At 47.3% G+C, this 14,412-nt stretch overlaps 2 protein-coding genes across 4 annotated transcripts in view; both read right to left on the bottom strand.

Annotated features, from left to right (window-relative positions):
• Positions 1 to 1,028: 1,028 nt before the first annotated feature.
• On the bottom strand, positions 1,029 to 6,249 carry LOC146181504 (PHD finger protein 23-like). Its single transcript, XM_084576563.1, has 4 exons — positions 6,054 to 6,249; positions 5,751 to 5,797; positions 5,380 to 5,566; positions 1,029 to 1,950 (listed from the first exon to the last, which is right to left on the bottom strand). Exons 1-4 carry the CDS (start codon positions 6,070 to 6,072, stop codon positions 1,670 to 1,672), a joined length of 534 nt encoding a protein of 177 aa, XP_084432689.1. The 5' UTR covers positions 6,073 to 6,249; the 3' UTR covers positions 1,029 to 1,669.
• Positions 6,250 to 6,789: 540 nt separating this feature from the next.
• The window catches only part of LOC146181503 (rho GTPase-activating protein 39-like), a 38,926-nt gene continuing 31,303 nt past the window's right edge, over positions 6,790 to 14,412 (bottom strand). For 2 of the 3 annotated variants that reach the window (XM_084576559.1, XM_084576560.1), the window contains exon 12: positions 9,440 to 13,524. In XM_084576559.1, coding sequence (XP_084432685.1) covers positions 13,330 to 13,524 — 195 coding nt within the window. In that variant the 3' untranslated portion in view covers positions 9,440 to 13,329. Of the gene's footprint in view, positions 9,406 to 9,439; positions 13,525 to 14,412 lie in introns of those variants that run through there. The other variant, XR_014700213.1, reaches the window with a different exon arrangement.

Below are 14,412 nucleotides of genomic sequence, written 5' to 3'. Positions count from 1 at the left end.
TATCACGTTCAGAGTTTCATTCACCTGTCATGCCTGCTTTCAGTGCCATATGCAAACACTGTGTGCGCATTCAACAGAAGTTTCATTCTCCAAGTCGCCAAAAAGGTTCAAAATTCCAGCCACACAAGTGCAGTTTCTTTTTCCTGACACGCTGAAAAACGTAGGAGATGCGATCCAAGATGCAAGATTCGGTGGTCTTTTCTCAAAAGTTGTGTGATACCATTGACCGCCATGCTTTTAAGACATCTAAATAAGCTTAGCGCAGCTTATCATGGCTTCAGCAAGCGGAAAGATGCCACATAGTGCAGGCAACTGAACTCCGCTATACCTGCAAAAAATAGTGCAAAAAAGTGCTCAGCACATCTACCCATTCGTCACAGTTAAGTTCCTACCAATCACCCCTGTGTGCTCTGCCTCAAAACTCGCTTGCAGTGGAGTGGAGGCCCAAGGTAGTGAGGCAATTACTTTCACAAGTGTGCCATCCTTTATAAGCCAACCACATAGGACTGCAAGCCATTGCTTCACATTCATAGCTTCCATTTCACTGCAAATAAGTTACGAGATGCAATATAGGTCAAGTAAACTTATTGTACCTCCATGTCAAAAGCCGACTTTTCCAAAGTTTCCAATCTGCAATGCTCGTCGGTCATTAAAAAAACGTGTAAGGAACCATAGACACTGCACTATTTCATTTGAGCAAATGTAACAGGGCTGGCTTTGCAAATTTAAAACAGGTGTAAAATAGGCTGTTTTAGGAAAGTTATTGCATGCAGCAAGTTTTCAGTGTATCAAACGGAGAAGGTAGCTGTAGTATGTGCAATCTAAGCTTGCAACAAGCTGGTAAAGAGCTCTACATTTAACAACAGCCAAGCAACCTTGTACGCTTCTATTTTGCTGTCATTTTGTGCGGAATACTAAAAACCACAACCGCCATTGTTTGCTTTCCAGTGTCCAATGAAAAAGAGCTGAATAAAATGTAAATGCAGGAATGTGGCTAAAATAGACAGAACCAAGCACAGAAGACAGTGTCACAGCACACCGGAGCTTTTATAGCACTTTTGCCTTTTGATAAAGTAAAAAAAAAAACGCATTTAGCGCGACTTTTGCACCACTATTTAGGAACAAGCAGCTAACGAGCTAACTAGAATTATTGCCTTGTTGGTGCTTCCAAGCAAGTCTGCTGGTCACTAAAACTGCCAGTCAGAGCCATACCCTTGGAGGGCATGTCTGTCTGGAGGCAGAACCTATAAAAAGGCAAGGTCGATAAGCACACATTCACAACTTAAACCTGGCAAGTGATGGTTGCCGCTCGTCAGCTGACCTGCTCGAAATGAAAACTGAATGGTAGTTAGCCCAACCAGACGCACCGGCTCAAATTTGAGGCAGTGCACCTTCCCGACCGAGGAGACTGTTCAGGTAAGTCGGTGGTGTGCAAACAGCTAAGCTCTTTTTTATCTCAGCTTCTTGACACGCACACATACACATGCACCCCCACCCCGCAGAGAGGCCTGCCCTCGGGGGAGGGGAGGAACACGCCCCGAGACACACCGCAAGTCTGTACAGCGGCTGCGCCACAAAGGCCCAGGGACTAGAGTGTCGGCACATGTACCCTCCCACACAGTCGAGAGTCCGGCGCACCGCCACGCACACCACGGTAGTCACACTGGCGTCACGTCGATGGCCGCCGCCTCTGGGGGGGTGTTGTCCCGCCAGCTCGTATTCGCTGCGAGCGCCGCGTTGTGTGCTTGGCCTCGCGGCAGCGCTGGCAGGTGAACTCATCGGGAATGTTGGTGCGCCGAATCTTCGCACAGGACAGGTGGATCCAGGTGAGGCACTCGGAACACTCAATCATGGGCCGCCCGGCAAAAGGCTTCAGGCAGAAGCACGTGATCAGGTCATACGAGTCATCATCCGCCAATGCTGCCGGAACATCGGACATGGGGCCCCCTCCTGCAAAGGACCAGAGAGGGGCGTGGATTGCACCAAGACATCGCACCACTCGCCGCTACTTCGCCTTGTCAACCCTGGTGGCAGAAGCCACAGTGACTTCAACAAAACCAGGTAACTGAAGTTGAGACGTTTTCAGCCGGTAGCTTGAGAGCTATGAGCATGCGTAAAAAAAAAAAAAAGCCGACGGACTGGCTGTCACATTGTCCCACCTATGCACTCTCCTCTTGTACCTCTCAGGCCAATGTCACTCACAGCTCATGTGAAAACAGCAGCTCTATCTTGTGGACTGTGCTTGTGCCCAGAAGGCACAGTCATTGTACAACGCTCCTGTAAGGTATATATGGCGCCTTGCGCGTGTGTTTATGTAATTATTGTTCGAGCTTCACCAAAGTTGTTAAGGTTTAAGAGTCGACAAGGCGCAACGCAACAAAAGTGACATTCCGACAATTGGTGCAGCAAAAGAAATTGGTGTTTGTTTATATGCGGCTTCCTTGTATGTGACTATTGTGAACAAGCACTGTTTCCAAAGACCATGTGTTGTTTCCTTTGCACTGCCAAGCACACCTCATGTGCTCTATGCAAGTTGGTGTGCTGTCTGTACATGCCTCACTTGAAACAGCGACAGTGTGACCTGTGTCCTCACTGAATAATGAAACAATGTGCACGAGTAGTCTTCCTCGAAATGAAATCTTGTTTGCAGAAATGTACAGCCTTTGTCAGAAGTGTAGAACCCTTGCAGCCTGCTTTTGAGCCGTGTAGTGGCGCTGATTTAGCATTAGTGGAGGTCCTTTTCATTGGAGGGGGTAGGACAAATAAGCTTCGTAACATGAAGAGATCCGGGAGCAGACTCCCTGAGCTCTACACTTTTGTCAGAGACTGTACTCTACCATGCGGCCTGCGTGTCAGCGCTGCACCCAATTCACCCAACTCGTGGCACGGGTGTGCGGCTTTATTGTGTGTGCAGTGTGTGCCGCCGCTCCCAACTATGGGAAGTAACTGCCTTGCTCTGCAAAACTAAACTGAATAATGACGCTGCTAGGACTCCTATGATGCAGCCATCTCTGTGTAGGGAAGATGACAGATGTTGGTACACAGATCTGCCAGGACTCCTATGATGCAGCCATCTCTGTGTAGGGAAGATAGACAGATGTTGGTACACAGATCACAGAAGATACAACATGTTTCACAGAACACAGCAGCACATGGAATACCGCAGCATAGTTAAGACATTGTAGTTCCCTGCTAGCTCTCATTGACAGTCAGCAACATCACAAGCTCGTGAATTGGATGCAGCCTAGCTGGGCTACAATGGCTACAACGCATTTAGCAGTAGATTGCTCTGGGTTTGTTTTGATCACTTGGAGTACACTTAAATCTCAGCGCAAAGGCGTTTTTGTGGCTGTTCAAATGCTACGTTACCAACGTGGAAAACATTAACTGGAAGAACCTGAACTCTCACAGAAAAGCTCGCAGTACAACTTGAACAAGAAAAAAAAAAAAAAAAAGAATTAATATCGGGTGAAGAGTGCATTAGTGGAAAAAAGTTTTGCTGAGTAGCTGCAGAAGTGCAGTGCTGGAATAACAATAGATACCAGATAGATTCCCCTCTATGAGTGTCGTCAGAGCCTGTTACTGACTGCATGTTATTGAGCGTTCAAGTAAAACCAATTGTAGGGCTAGTTTGGGCATTTGAACTAAAAAGAAAGCTTCCACAGGGCTAACAAAGATGTTTACTGAGTGTTTGGGGCATGACAACATCCCAGAAGGAAATCAAAGATTCTGCAAACACTGCAGACATAGTGCACCTGAGGAGTTGAAATGATGCGAGCTGGGCACTTTGGTGGATGGGAAGTGGAAACGACATTTAAAAAGTGAACAGGAAGGTTTGGTAAACAACCAGAGTTGCATAAAGTTTTCGGAACCCCTTTCAATTATGGAAACACAAGTAAATAAGGCACTAAAGACAGGGAGGTGGGGGGGGGGGGGGGGGGGGGTCAGTCAATATATACTGTGAGGCCGGATCATGAGAGTTCAAAAAATATATCAGTTCACTCTACCCATTCATAACACAACCGTGAAGGAGGTGTGCTGCTGGTCCCTCTAAGTCACGCAACCTAAGACAGCAGGCTTATTTCAACCTATAGCGACAAGGTTTTGCTGCTCTTGTCCTTACTAACAAAACAATTCAATAGTAGGCACTGGATGTGCAGTGATGCTAGGCAGGTTAATGCTTAAGCAGCATAAGCCTGTCATTCAAAGCGAAGACCGAAGCGGACACATCTCTTGCTTCGTGTATGCCAAGACACATTCTTGCACTGCCAATGTACCGCTCACGTTGGGCAGCATGGAATCAGGTAACACAAGATTGCAGATGCTCCCTTATGCGGGAACAACATCAGCACAGAGGCATTTTGCATTCAGAAGAAGCTGCAGTAGCGAGTTCTTGCGTTGAGCAGGATCAACATCCTCACTAAAAAGCATCCTCTCAGGCCAAGCATTCTTGTCTACTTCAGAATGGTATCCTGAATTGACAGAATGTGTACAGCTGATATCTTGTGTCCAAGAATAGCTCCAAGTCTCCACACATCCCTTTCACAGGCCTCTGAAGGACAGAGCCTAGCCTTTTCTCCCCCCGATTCAAGAACCGTTCAGAAATTGCAGACATCAGCTGATTGTCACAGAATAGGGTTGTGATTCACAGCACGTTCTCAATCAGGAGCAGCTTCTGCAACTTTCTGTTTAAATCGTGGATATGATTGAGACTTGTCTACCCTCGAAACAAAACCTACACCGAACAGTGGGTTCACGTTTCACAACATAGTGCCACGTCTGGACGGCTTGGCGTCTGAAAGTGCATACGCTAAAATCATATTGACTGGAACTTGTACGTCGTAACGTTGCCCTTTTCGATGACCGAGGCTCCAATCTCCGGTAAAAGCTTACAACAACCGACAAAGGCCAGAGCTCGTGTACGGCTTCGCAACGTTGGCACCGGCCACTACTGCGTTATCGCAGCCAGTGATTACTATCACTGTAACGTTTATTTGCTACCTGTTTTAGCACAAATAGAGTTTGGAAGCGGTTTATGCTGACGTTCGGCGGCAGTCAAGCGGCAGTCCGCTCTCAGACGCCCAGGCTTGGTCAAGCGCCTACGTCGAGGGAGCGTCGACAGCTAAACCCTACCAACTCGTCACCGAAAGGCATGATGCAGCAATCAGCACGTCTAGTTAACGTGAAACCACATCCGCCATTGAGACTTCTCAAGCCGAGGGCACTGAACACAAGCATCGGGCCCTAATATACCGGTGGTTGACACCACGGTTCAGGGCTAGTGCCTCAGACACACCGTGGCAGAAAGCCGGTAAGCTCGAGTTCGATCACAAGGCATTCGGCGTCCCACAAGTTTGGAGAATGAAACACCGAACCCACCTTGTTCGCCGTCTTCTTGCTTGACGCTGTCGACACTGTCCGCCGAGCTGTCTGAAGGGCTGGCCGCCTTCTCTCGCAGTTCTTCCTGCTTGATGCTCTCGTAGTTCTCGTACTCGAGGATGAACTTGCAAAAGGAGATGAAATCCTCCGAGGTCCGCTGGCGTTTTCGCGGGGGTTCGCCATCCGCCTGCATAAGCGAAACGCGAGAGAGCCCTTCACAACACGAAGCCAGCAGCGATGGTGGCCGAGAGCACGATCGCGTTGGCTAGCTACGCTATACATGGCGCCGCCGAGAACGTCAACGACGCGTTTAGGCCCGCGAACGTCCGCTGGGCCCGCCAAAGGCGTCCCAGACTCCGAGCTGCACTCACCGTTGTCGAAGTGAAGCATTCGCTCCTGAAGACCAGTGTCTTGGTTCCTGCGAGACGAGACAGAGGAATCGGGGTCATCGTGACAGCAGTCAAAGACGTCCCAGCCGTTCGCCGCTGGACACAACACTCCGACGCAGTCCACAACGACTGCCGGGGCTCGGCAGTCGGTTTCGTGCGGTCCGGAGAACCCCTAAACACTGTCAACCCATCGGCGGGGACGCAGTGGAAAGTGCCCTCAACACTTTCCGAGTTGGAGGGACGACTGCTTCGCAGCAGTTTGCCAACCAACGTCGGTGCACCTACCATTCACGTCTCCTTCCATGCTCGTCAGATGCGTGCTGGTCAGGAACGATCATTACATTCTCGCCGACGGCTTCGACGAAACCAAAGAAAACTTTTCGAACCTCCAGTACTACGCTATGGCTGGGAACGATGATCACTCGGCTGCTGTGCGGCCAGACAACTTCCCGGCATTCCTCGTTGCTCGGGCTGCGCTCACCAGCGCCTCTCCGCCTGAGGGGAGGGAGGGAGGATGAGGACTGGCCACTTCTGGCTGCCGCCCCCTCCCTTCAGGAGCGCAATGGGATCGTCCAGATTCCGTGAGGATATCGGATCTCGCTCGTCCCATGCGTACGCATACGATGTTTACTTTATTTCGCGCACCCTTCCGGAGCAGTTTGGTGCTCCTGTTGCACGCTGTCTCACGTGCTGTGTTTGAAGCAGCCTTCCTACCTTTTCCCTGAACCTGTTGCTACGCCGTACGTGGACGAGGAAAAAGGCCACGAGCTGGCTCTGCGCGGGCTGTCTAAGACTGATTATGAAAAAACTTCGATTCCTTCTTGTAAGGCACCGCTGCGGGCTTTTAGCGGGGTAACCCCCTCCATTTTTCTTTTCTTTTTCACTCCTTTATATCGCTTCGTTACCCACCCACACTAATGCTAAATGACTCACCAAATTTGTGTTGCCGTGGCCACCCCCACTCCACTAGTTTCGAGGCGCCTTTTAGCCGGATTCAACTTTCACTGATTTCAGACACAACACAGGCATTTAGAATGATTTGCAGACTCTCTTTATTGTCACTAAAACAGACTGTACATTGTATTGTCATATGGAATAAATACATACATTGATGAATTGCCTTTGCTAGAGTATTTTTAAGCAGGCTCTATAACAGCATATACCATAAGAACGATGCCGCGCAATGCAAAGCCCCCTTCTTCCTCCATAATGATAAAAAAAAAAAAGCGCTCTAAAAAACTGAAACATCGGGACACAACAGGACTAGAACTTTACTCGAGGAGGGGCAAAAAGGCATCAGAGCATCTGTTCACTAAGTGATCAGGCCGCTAAGCCGCTACCACAAGCTAAACTGATCAAACTTGGCACAGCCGACCCCCATGGGTTCTGTGAACACTTGTGGCTGACACCACTGTAGATGAGAAGCACGACCCCGTCACAGGCACAACAGTAAGCATACACTGCCGCCAATGCACTAGCCCTGGGCAATGCCCATTCAACCAAGACTGGTTCGCCGACAAATTGTGGCACTTGTCTTGTGGGAGTCGTTCCCCAGCTACGTTGCATTATCTGTGCAATATAATGATGAGCTGTCTGAGTGATAGTGTCCGCTGGAAAACTCTGGCGAAACAGTTACTGCCATTAAGTTTTATAAACGTGCTACAGCAACTAACTGCAGCATAACTTTAGCAACCACGTGCATCAACATAAAAAGCTGTAGCTGCTCAATGTCACATAACTTTGCACACAATTTTACACAAAATGGCACAACAACAAGTTGATGATCAAAGGTATTCAGCTAGTTGCAGTCAGACAAGCTTTAACTTACAGCAAGAAATCGGTACCAGCGAATTGGTAAGATGATGCCGACATCAAGACGATGATGGAAAATGATTCCCACAAGACAGGAGGCTGCAGGAAATGACAACACAACTTCGACATTCCAATTTCAACAGATGAAAAGTGCTCCTTCTCGACGGGGTCTTGCAAAAATGTACACCCTTCCCTAGCAAGCATCCACTATTTTTATACAGCAGCAAAGCAACTAATGAAACACTTCAATGAATGCAATGACAGCCAGAACACTGAGGAACACATCTGGTGTCATGTTAGTTGTTCGACGTGGCATATGTTCATCAAAAACGAACAGGTGTCAACTCGGCTGGAGTTCACCCAGAACTGAGACAATAACCCCTATCTCTGAGGACAGGTTCTTCATTTTTTTCTCAGTAGTAAGTATCAACACGGAAATGATGTAGCCTGAAGACACTACAGACATGCATGTGTCCAGAAGGGGCATGCCAATTCAACACGCCAGCACTTCCCACTACTCTCCTTACAGCGTTCTCAAGTCAGCACAGATGAGATAACTGACATCTGTTCCTCCACACAGGCATCAGTTTCAGGTTCTAACACCTCTCATAATAATACTGGAAGAGCTACACATTCTCCATTTCAAAATGCCACGTGGTGGCACTGGTATAGAACGCAATGCCGAGCAGTTCAGCATTATGCTCGCATGGTTCCCAAGTAGCACTTACATATGCCAGTCTTTGAGCCAAATGTTGCTCCTTATGCTTCAATCCAATTGGCAAATTCTCAGTCATGCAAATGAGAGTGGGACACATTAGATGCGTCAGGTGGCTCTGTGGCAAGTGCTGGTGAGATGACATCCGTTTGATTTGCCTGCACCGGGAAAACTGCTTGAAAATCATTTAATAACCACACCAACATAGTGTGCACCGAGCCCGTCTCTGTCTTTGAATGCATGGGTGAAGTACAGTGAAGTGGGTTAGTCAGAGTGAACATCCCCAGCCTGACGTATCATGCCAAATGTTCTGGTGTGGCCAGTACGGGGTAATAGTTAATTTAAGGTCAGTTCTGCACAAGCTTCTGCATTTGGCATGCAAGGGAATGACACTGAGCTCGTGTGTCATTGCCATATTCCCTTACACCGGGCATGTCAGTTTAAAAAGCAGCACCACAATTCAATGTGGTCAAAGAGAACAGGAGAACTCTGCCATCATATGCATCAAAAGCGCCATCATGTGGTGCCATTAGCAAACACACCCCATTCACGTCTTTATACACACTCAAGATGGGCACTCTGTTCAACAATGCAAGTTCTACCATCGTGGTAGCACATAGATGTGTGAGCGCAGTGAGGGTGACACTAGGCAGCATCGAAATAGATCCACAATGTTGCCTCTCTGTTCAAAACTAACTTCGCACAGCAGTGCTGCGTTAGCAGCAGCAAAACCTTCAGTGCTTGCAATGACTACAAACAGCCATGGCAGTCTGGGCCCACTCGGTCAGTGCGCAAAGAAAATGATAGCAGAAAGGAAGACTTCTTGCTAATAACATGGAGTGAAATAACCCACACTATGTTTCTCTCTGTAATGTTGTGCTGCAAACATAATTACGTTTGCAAAAAATCGCCCATCCGAAATGCATACAATTTGTAGCAGCTAACTGTTGAGGACTGCTGTGTCAAAGGGCACTCTGATGAAATAAATAACAAAAGTAAGTATCTAGATAAGCAACTACACGGCACGTAAGGGTAAAAACTACATGCTTTGTATTCAATGCCAGCGAGACTTTTTAAACATAAATAGAACTAAGTAACACATTTTAAAACCTGCTTGTGCGTAAAGAGTTATCCCCCTTCAATAAAACAGCAATTCAAAATAGAACTAAGTAACACATTTTAAAACCTGCTTGTGCGTAAAGAGTTATCCCCCTTCAATAAAACAGCAATTCAAAAGAACGACAACTTGGTAAAAAAAAAACAAGTCAAGTAACTAGCCATCTAAAGGTATCACTATAAAACACTGATTTTTGCTGCCTACAGCACCAGCAACTCATGATTACTGTAGCTGGCAGCAGGAAAGAATAAAGCACTTGTCTAGCATTCATAAACAGCTAACCCAATGGTATTGGAAGCAGACCCACTTTCGAAGGACAGGACAAAAACGAGACAAAAATAACAACTATCACACCAATAAAAAGAAGATAGCTAGTGCTGCAACAAGCTCCGAGTCCGCGTCCATGTCTATCTGGAGCAGCACACAACTGACCGCTATCACGCAGTACCTAGGCGCACCGATTTTCATGTAACAAATTAGGTATACACTAGGGTGATGTAACTTATATGGTGGCTGTACAAGGTGTGTTAAATAACTGCCTTGTCTTTGCTGTGCAAGACAAACTGCACCATTCTCTCGCCTGGAGAAAAAAAGAAATGTGAGGCAGTCCTCTCCTTTGTGCCAATAAAGCTAAAATGGTGCAAAAGAAGAAAAACCAGTACGACACTGAAATAATAGTTCCGTCCAAACAGTTAACTCAGAAAAAGACTATACAAACAGCACCGTGGGTGAGTCATACCAACACAGGCATTAACAAGACATTAAAGCCACTTTATATGATGTGGCAACCGCTGTGTATCAACATTTAACCCTAGCCCTGTGGTGGCTGCAGCGTCCGAGACCTGCTTTCCTGGGGGCTGGTGCTTGCATAATTGCACATTGTTTAAAACAGATGCAGCATTAATACAAACAGTTTAACAGATGGAGACCAGCAGAATTAAGCTCTCTCGCAGCCTAAGCTGAGAAAAATGTTTTTATATTAAAATATAATGTAAGCACTGTGCACAAAAACTGGAGTAGGATGAAGGTTCTTGTAAGCTAATTTTTTCAGCCAGAACCAATGTGTCAAAAATAGCAGCAAAATGATTGCGTTGACCTTGGTACCTTGCATAATTTGGAAGATTTTCCTGCACGGCTGTGCACGACAGTGGCATGAACTAGGAAAATTTTCCACTGCTCTCGACGAAGCCTCATTTAAGCAGCAAGAGTGGAAGAGCATAAGACCTCTTCAAAATCTGACTAATATATTGAAAAAAGAAAATTCCTTTTGCAAAGCTGGTAACGTACTGACTACTTCGTATGCAGCACATAAATTGAGAACAACTGGTTAAAATTTTGTTACATTATTTGGGATTCTCTGAAGTGCGCTGACACTGCAGAGGAAATGAACACCTTGTACTATATTTTTCCGCCAGCAAACTACAGTTGCCAGGGCAGGGATTTTAGACAACTATTTAATCCCTTTCGCTTTCCCCTCTCGCTCCTAAGAAGACACTCACAAAACGAAGCTGATTACTACTGCTTTGTCGAAGCAAAGCTGTGAACAATCTGTGGCAAAACTGTGAGTGGGTGAGACAAGAAAGAGAAAAAACCTGCGGAGCTCCTCGTGTGGAAGCAATGTAACGCAACAAATGGAAATCGCACTTAATGTACATGTTCCTCCCTATCGGCCACAAGGCTTCCGCTATTCCCAATGTCCATTTCCTTTCAACCTGCCGCAATCTCCAGTAACACACAACCTCGGGATAAACCTCGTCAGCATCATTTTGACAAGGACAAAGAGAAAGCATCATAGAGCGTATTTCTCCAGGACGTGGATAACAAAATTAAGTAATCGGGAGGTACATCCAGCTCGAAGCTGTAGTTCTGTACACAGTGGATGTGCACTTTTACTGCCCAGTTAGAAAGAAAAAAACAAGCTAGCCTACACGAGAACATTTGTGAGGCAACATTGTGAAGAACTGTGCTGCCTAGTCCCTCCCTCGTGACCATGCCCCCAAAATTGCACAAGCCCCGGTGACGTGACGGAATAGTAGGTAGGCGCTACAAGGTCTAACTAACAACAGCTCTGCCGCGACAAAGCAAAACACGGCCACTATCGACACGCCGCCTGTGAGCGAAAAAACACCGGAGTTGAAACAACAGCCTACAAGGCGATCATCGCCAGCGGCCCATCACAGGCCCACGACGTAGGCACGATCCAACGCTTGCACGTTATAGTGAAATTGGTGGCACGACAGTGGTGATAATTTGAGAAAACTGCTAGTGAGCTGTTGGGCCGGAAACATTTCCTTCCAGCAAGCCGACAGCTGTATCAAGTACAGTAAATGCAAGGCTACCAGTCACCCAGTATGAGTCTACAACAAGCCACACCACCTGGCTTCTATACATCACACCAAAAATGACTTCATTTCCAAAACAATCTGAGACAGTCCCATAAAAAAAGCAAAAAAAAAAAAAAAAAAAACAACAACACCTAGAGCCAAACAAATGGTGGCACGCTACAGTCTCAAAAATTGAACTAGTTTAAATTACATGCATTGTGAGTAGAGTTTCTTCAACTCCATTACTCTGCACTTATAATGCGCAGTTTGGCGGTCATAAAGAGGGGAGTGATAACTGAGTAGTAGCTCATTTTCAGACTGCCATTCCTTTTTCTTTTGCTTTTCTCGACCCCACCGAGACTGGCTGAGGGATGTCTTGCAATGCATCTCACAGCTGTTAAACACAGGATGATATAAAGGCCGGGAAAAAACCAAACAAGCCACACAGCCCACGCAGTACCAGTGGATTATGCAGCTGTGTTGTGCTGGGTGCATCAGCATCTACCAAACGTATGAAACAAAACTGAAAAATAAAAAAACACAATGTGACACGCTGGTAGGTTGCCCGTGATGTAAGCGCCAAGCAGCAATCACAGCTAGCAACAAACTGTGGATGTTCAAGCTGGCAGTGCTGTCTGATGCCTGTGTCAGCCTTTCACAAAACCATTTACAAACACAACTGCCACCGCTTAGAAGTTGTATTTGTAGATGGGTGCTTGAAAGTGCCCATATGACACAGGGTTTTGGTGTGAGGCATTGTGAGCAGCACTCCAGCATCAGATATGCATGTTCGGTACATTACGAGCATATCCAAACAAAGTGCGAGCCGCAGCCATTTCTCCACAATCCCTGAAGATGGCAAAGCCAGCGAGAGGGATATTCTAGCGCCCACAGCATCAGGTGGTCCCAAGCCCCGTGTGCTTCAACAGACACACCACCAGCGCAAACTAGTGCGATGCAGTCGTGCAGCGTGTAAGGAATGAAACCAGTGCTCGTCCTCGCCTCGAAGCATTGCCAAGCAATAAAAGCAGTGCCACCACCTCATGCTATTCAAATGACCATAACAGTATTAACAGTTAAACAAATGAGTTTCATATTCCAGGCCAGCACTGTAGATTACAACCGACGTCCCCGTGGAGATGTCAGTTAGCAACTGGGTTAGCAAATGGGTCCCCTTGAGTACCCTGACGTGACCCTAGCTCTGTACCACTGGTTGTTCTTGCACATCAAGCTCACCAGAAAGTGGCTGCAATGATTAGACGTACAGTGCTCAGTCAATTTCAAATAACGCCATGTCTTTGAGACTAAAGTTATTTGAAATAAATTAAGGAGGCATGCTGCTCACATGCAAAGCTGCTATGTGAGCTCAGCCAAGACTCAGTGGCAGAGCGTCGGTCAGCTTCCTACGTTACTACCTCCACTGCAACCAAGCTCGCAGCTTTCATGCTGTCACCTCGGGCTGCTTCGATCTTTCATTGCCTCACGGCTGCATTGCACCAGCTTGCATCGCGCATGCAATATGCACTAGCCCAGGCATCTGCACTGCCGTCGCTCAGGGCAGCTGAGTTTGGCACGCGTCGGCAGTAGCGGGGGTCATAGGACACCCTCCATGAAGCTGGTGTCTAGCGTCTGAATGAGGGTTCGCACAAAGGCCATCTCCTTGCGTGTGTTGTCAAAGATGACTCGCGGATCGTCCGATGTGCAGCGCAGGCAGTTGGGCGCCATCACCATAGCCAGGTTGCTGGCGTCCATCTTGGTCAGAGCGGCGTTCTCGGGTGCAGCAAACACCTGCAAATCACAGAGTGGACCATGCTTGCTACGGTGCCAGCCATAACAATGTGTAGACAGTAGAGGGAGCTGTACTGCGGGGAGCTCGCCAGAGGAGTTAAGTCAATCGCAATGCAAGAAGTGACACAGTGAAAGGACAGGGTTAGGAATGGCACACCGACACAGCCACATATCGGCTGCCGCTATATAATGATTGCCAAGATTCATGCTCTAAAAGCGAGTACTGAATGTGTTCATAATACAGCACAGCAAGTCTGCAACTGGGCCACGAGAATAGTGCAGCCCAGTCTCGGCTAGCAACACACAATTTTGAGAGCTGACTGTCAGCCTTGCCAACCGATCATAAGGACCTTTTGATTTATCAAAACTGCCACGCGTTTGCAATATCCACAGTACTGCGACAACTGAGCGATAATTGCTGCACTGTACTGTGTAACATGCTGCCTGCCACTTTCCATGCTATGCCATCAGTACAGCTGCACTGCTGCATTGTGCCATAGCGTCTCATCTTCGCAGAACCTCGCCCTCTACATTGTGCTCTGTACTCCCTCTCACATGTAGCACTGCGTTGCTCCTCTTCTCCCGCTCTCCTAGCTGCCTGTGCGTCCATGCCAGTGCAGTGGATCTGGGGCCATTGTATGCCAGTAATGTTAATGCCACAAGGCACTAACAGCAACTGCCCAGCTATCTGTACAACTTTTACATAACCTTCTTCTCTGCTACTGACTTTGTCAGTCAAGCGCTTAGTAAACGTTCCTTACGCGTGTCTTGGTTATCCAGCAACATAGAACATGCCAACAAGAAGGAAGAATAATTGCAAGCGGTATTGAATTGGCCCAGTCCTCATCTAATAATAATTGGTTCACAGGAAGGGAAAGGCGCAGTATC

The sequence above is a fragment of the Amblyomma maculatum genome, chromosome 8 (genome assembly GCF_055883805.1).
Source record: "Amblyomma maculatum isolate TAMU_Amacu chromosome 8, ASM5588380v1, whole genome shotgun sequence".
Taxonomy (NCBI): Eukaryota; Metazoa; Arthropoda; class Arachnida; order Ixodida; family Ixodidae; genus Amblyomma; species Amblyomma maculatum.
This window is presented reverse-complemented; position numbering and strand designations above follow the sequence as displayed.

Excerpts from the sequence above, each read along its gene's own strand:
- LOC146181504 (XM_084576563.1), bottom strand. Across the intron at positions 5,567-5,750 it reads AATGCTTCACTTCGACAACG|GCGGATGGCGAACCCCCGCG; the intron begins GTGAGTGCAGCT and ends TCGCTTATGCAG. Across the intron at positions 1,951-5,379 it reads GCAAGAAGACGGCGAACAAG|GAGGGGGCCCCATGTCCGAT; the intron begins GTGGGTTCGGTG and ends GGTCCTTTGCAG.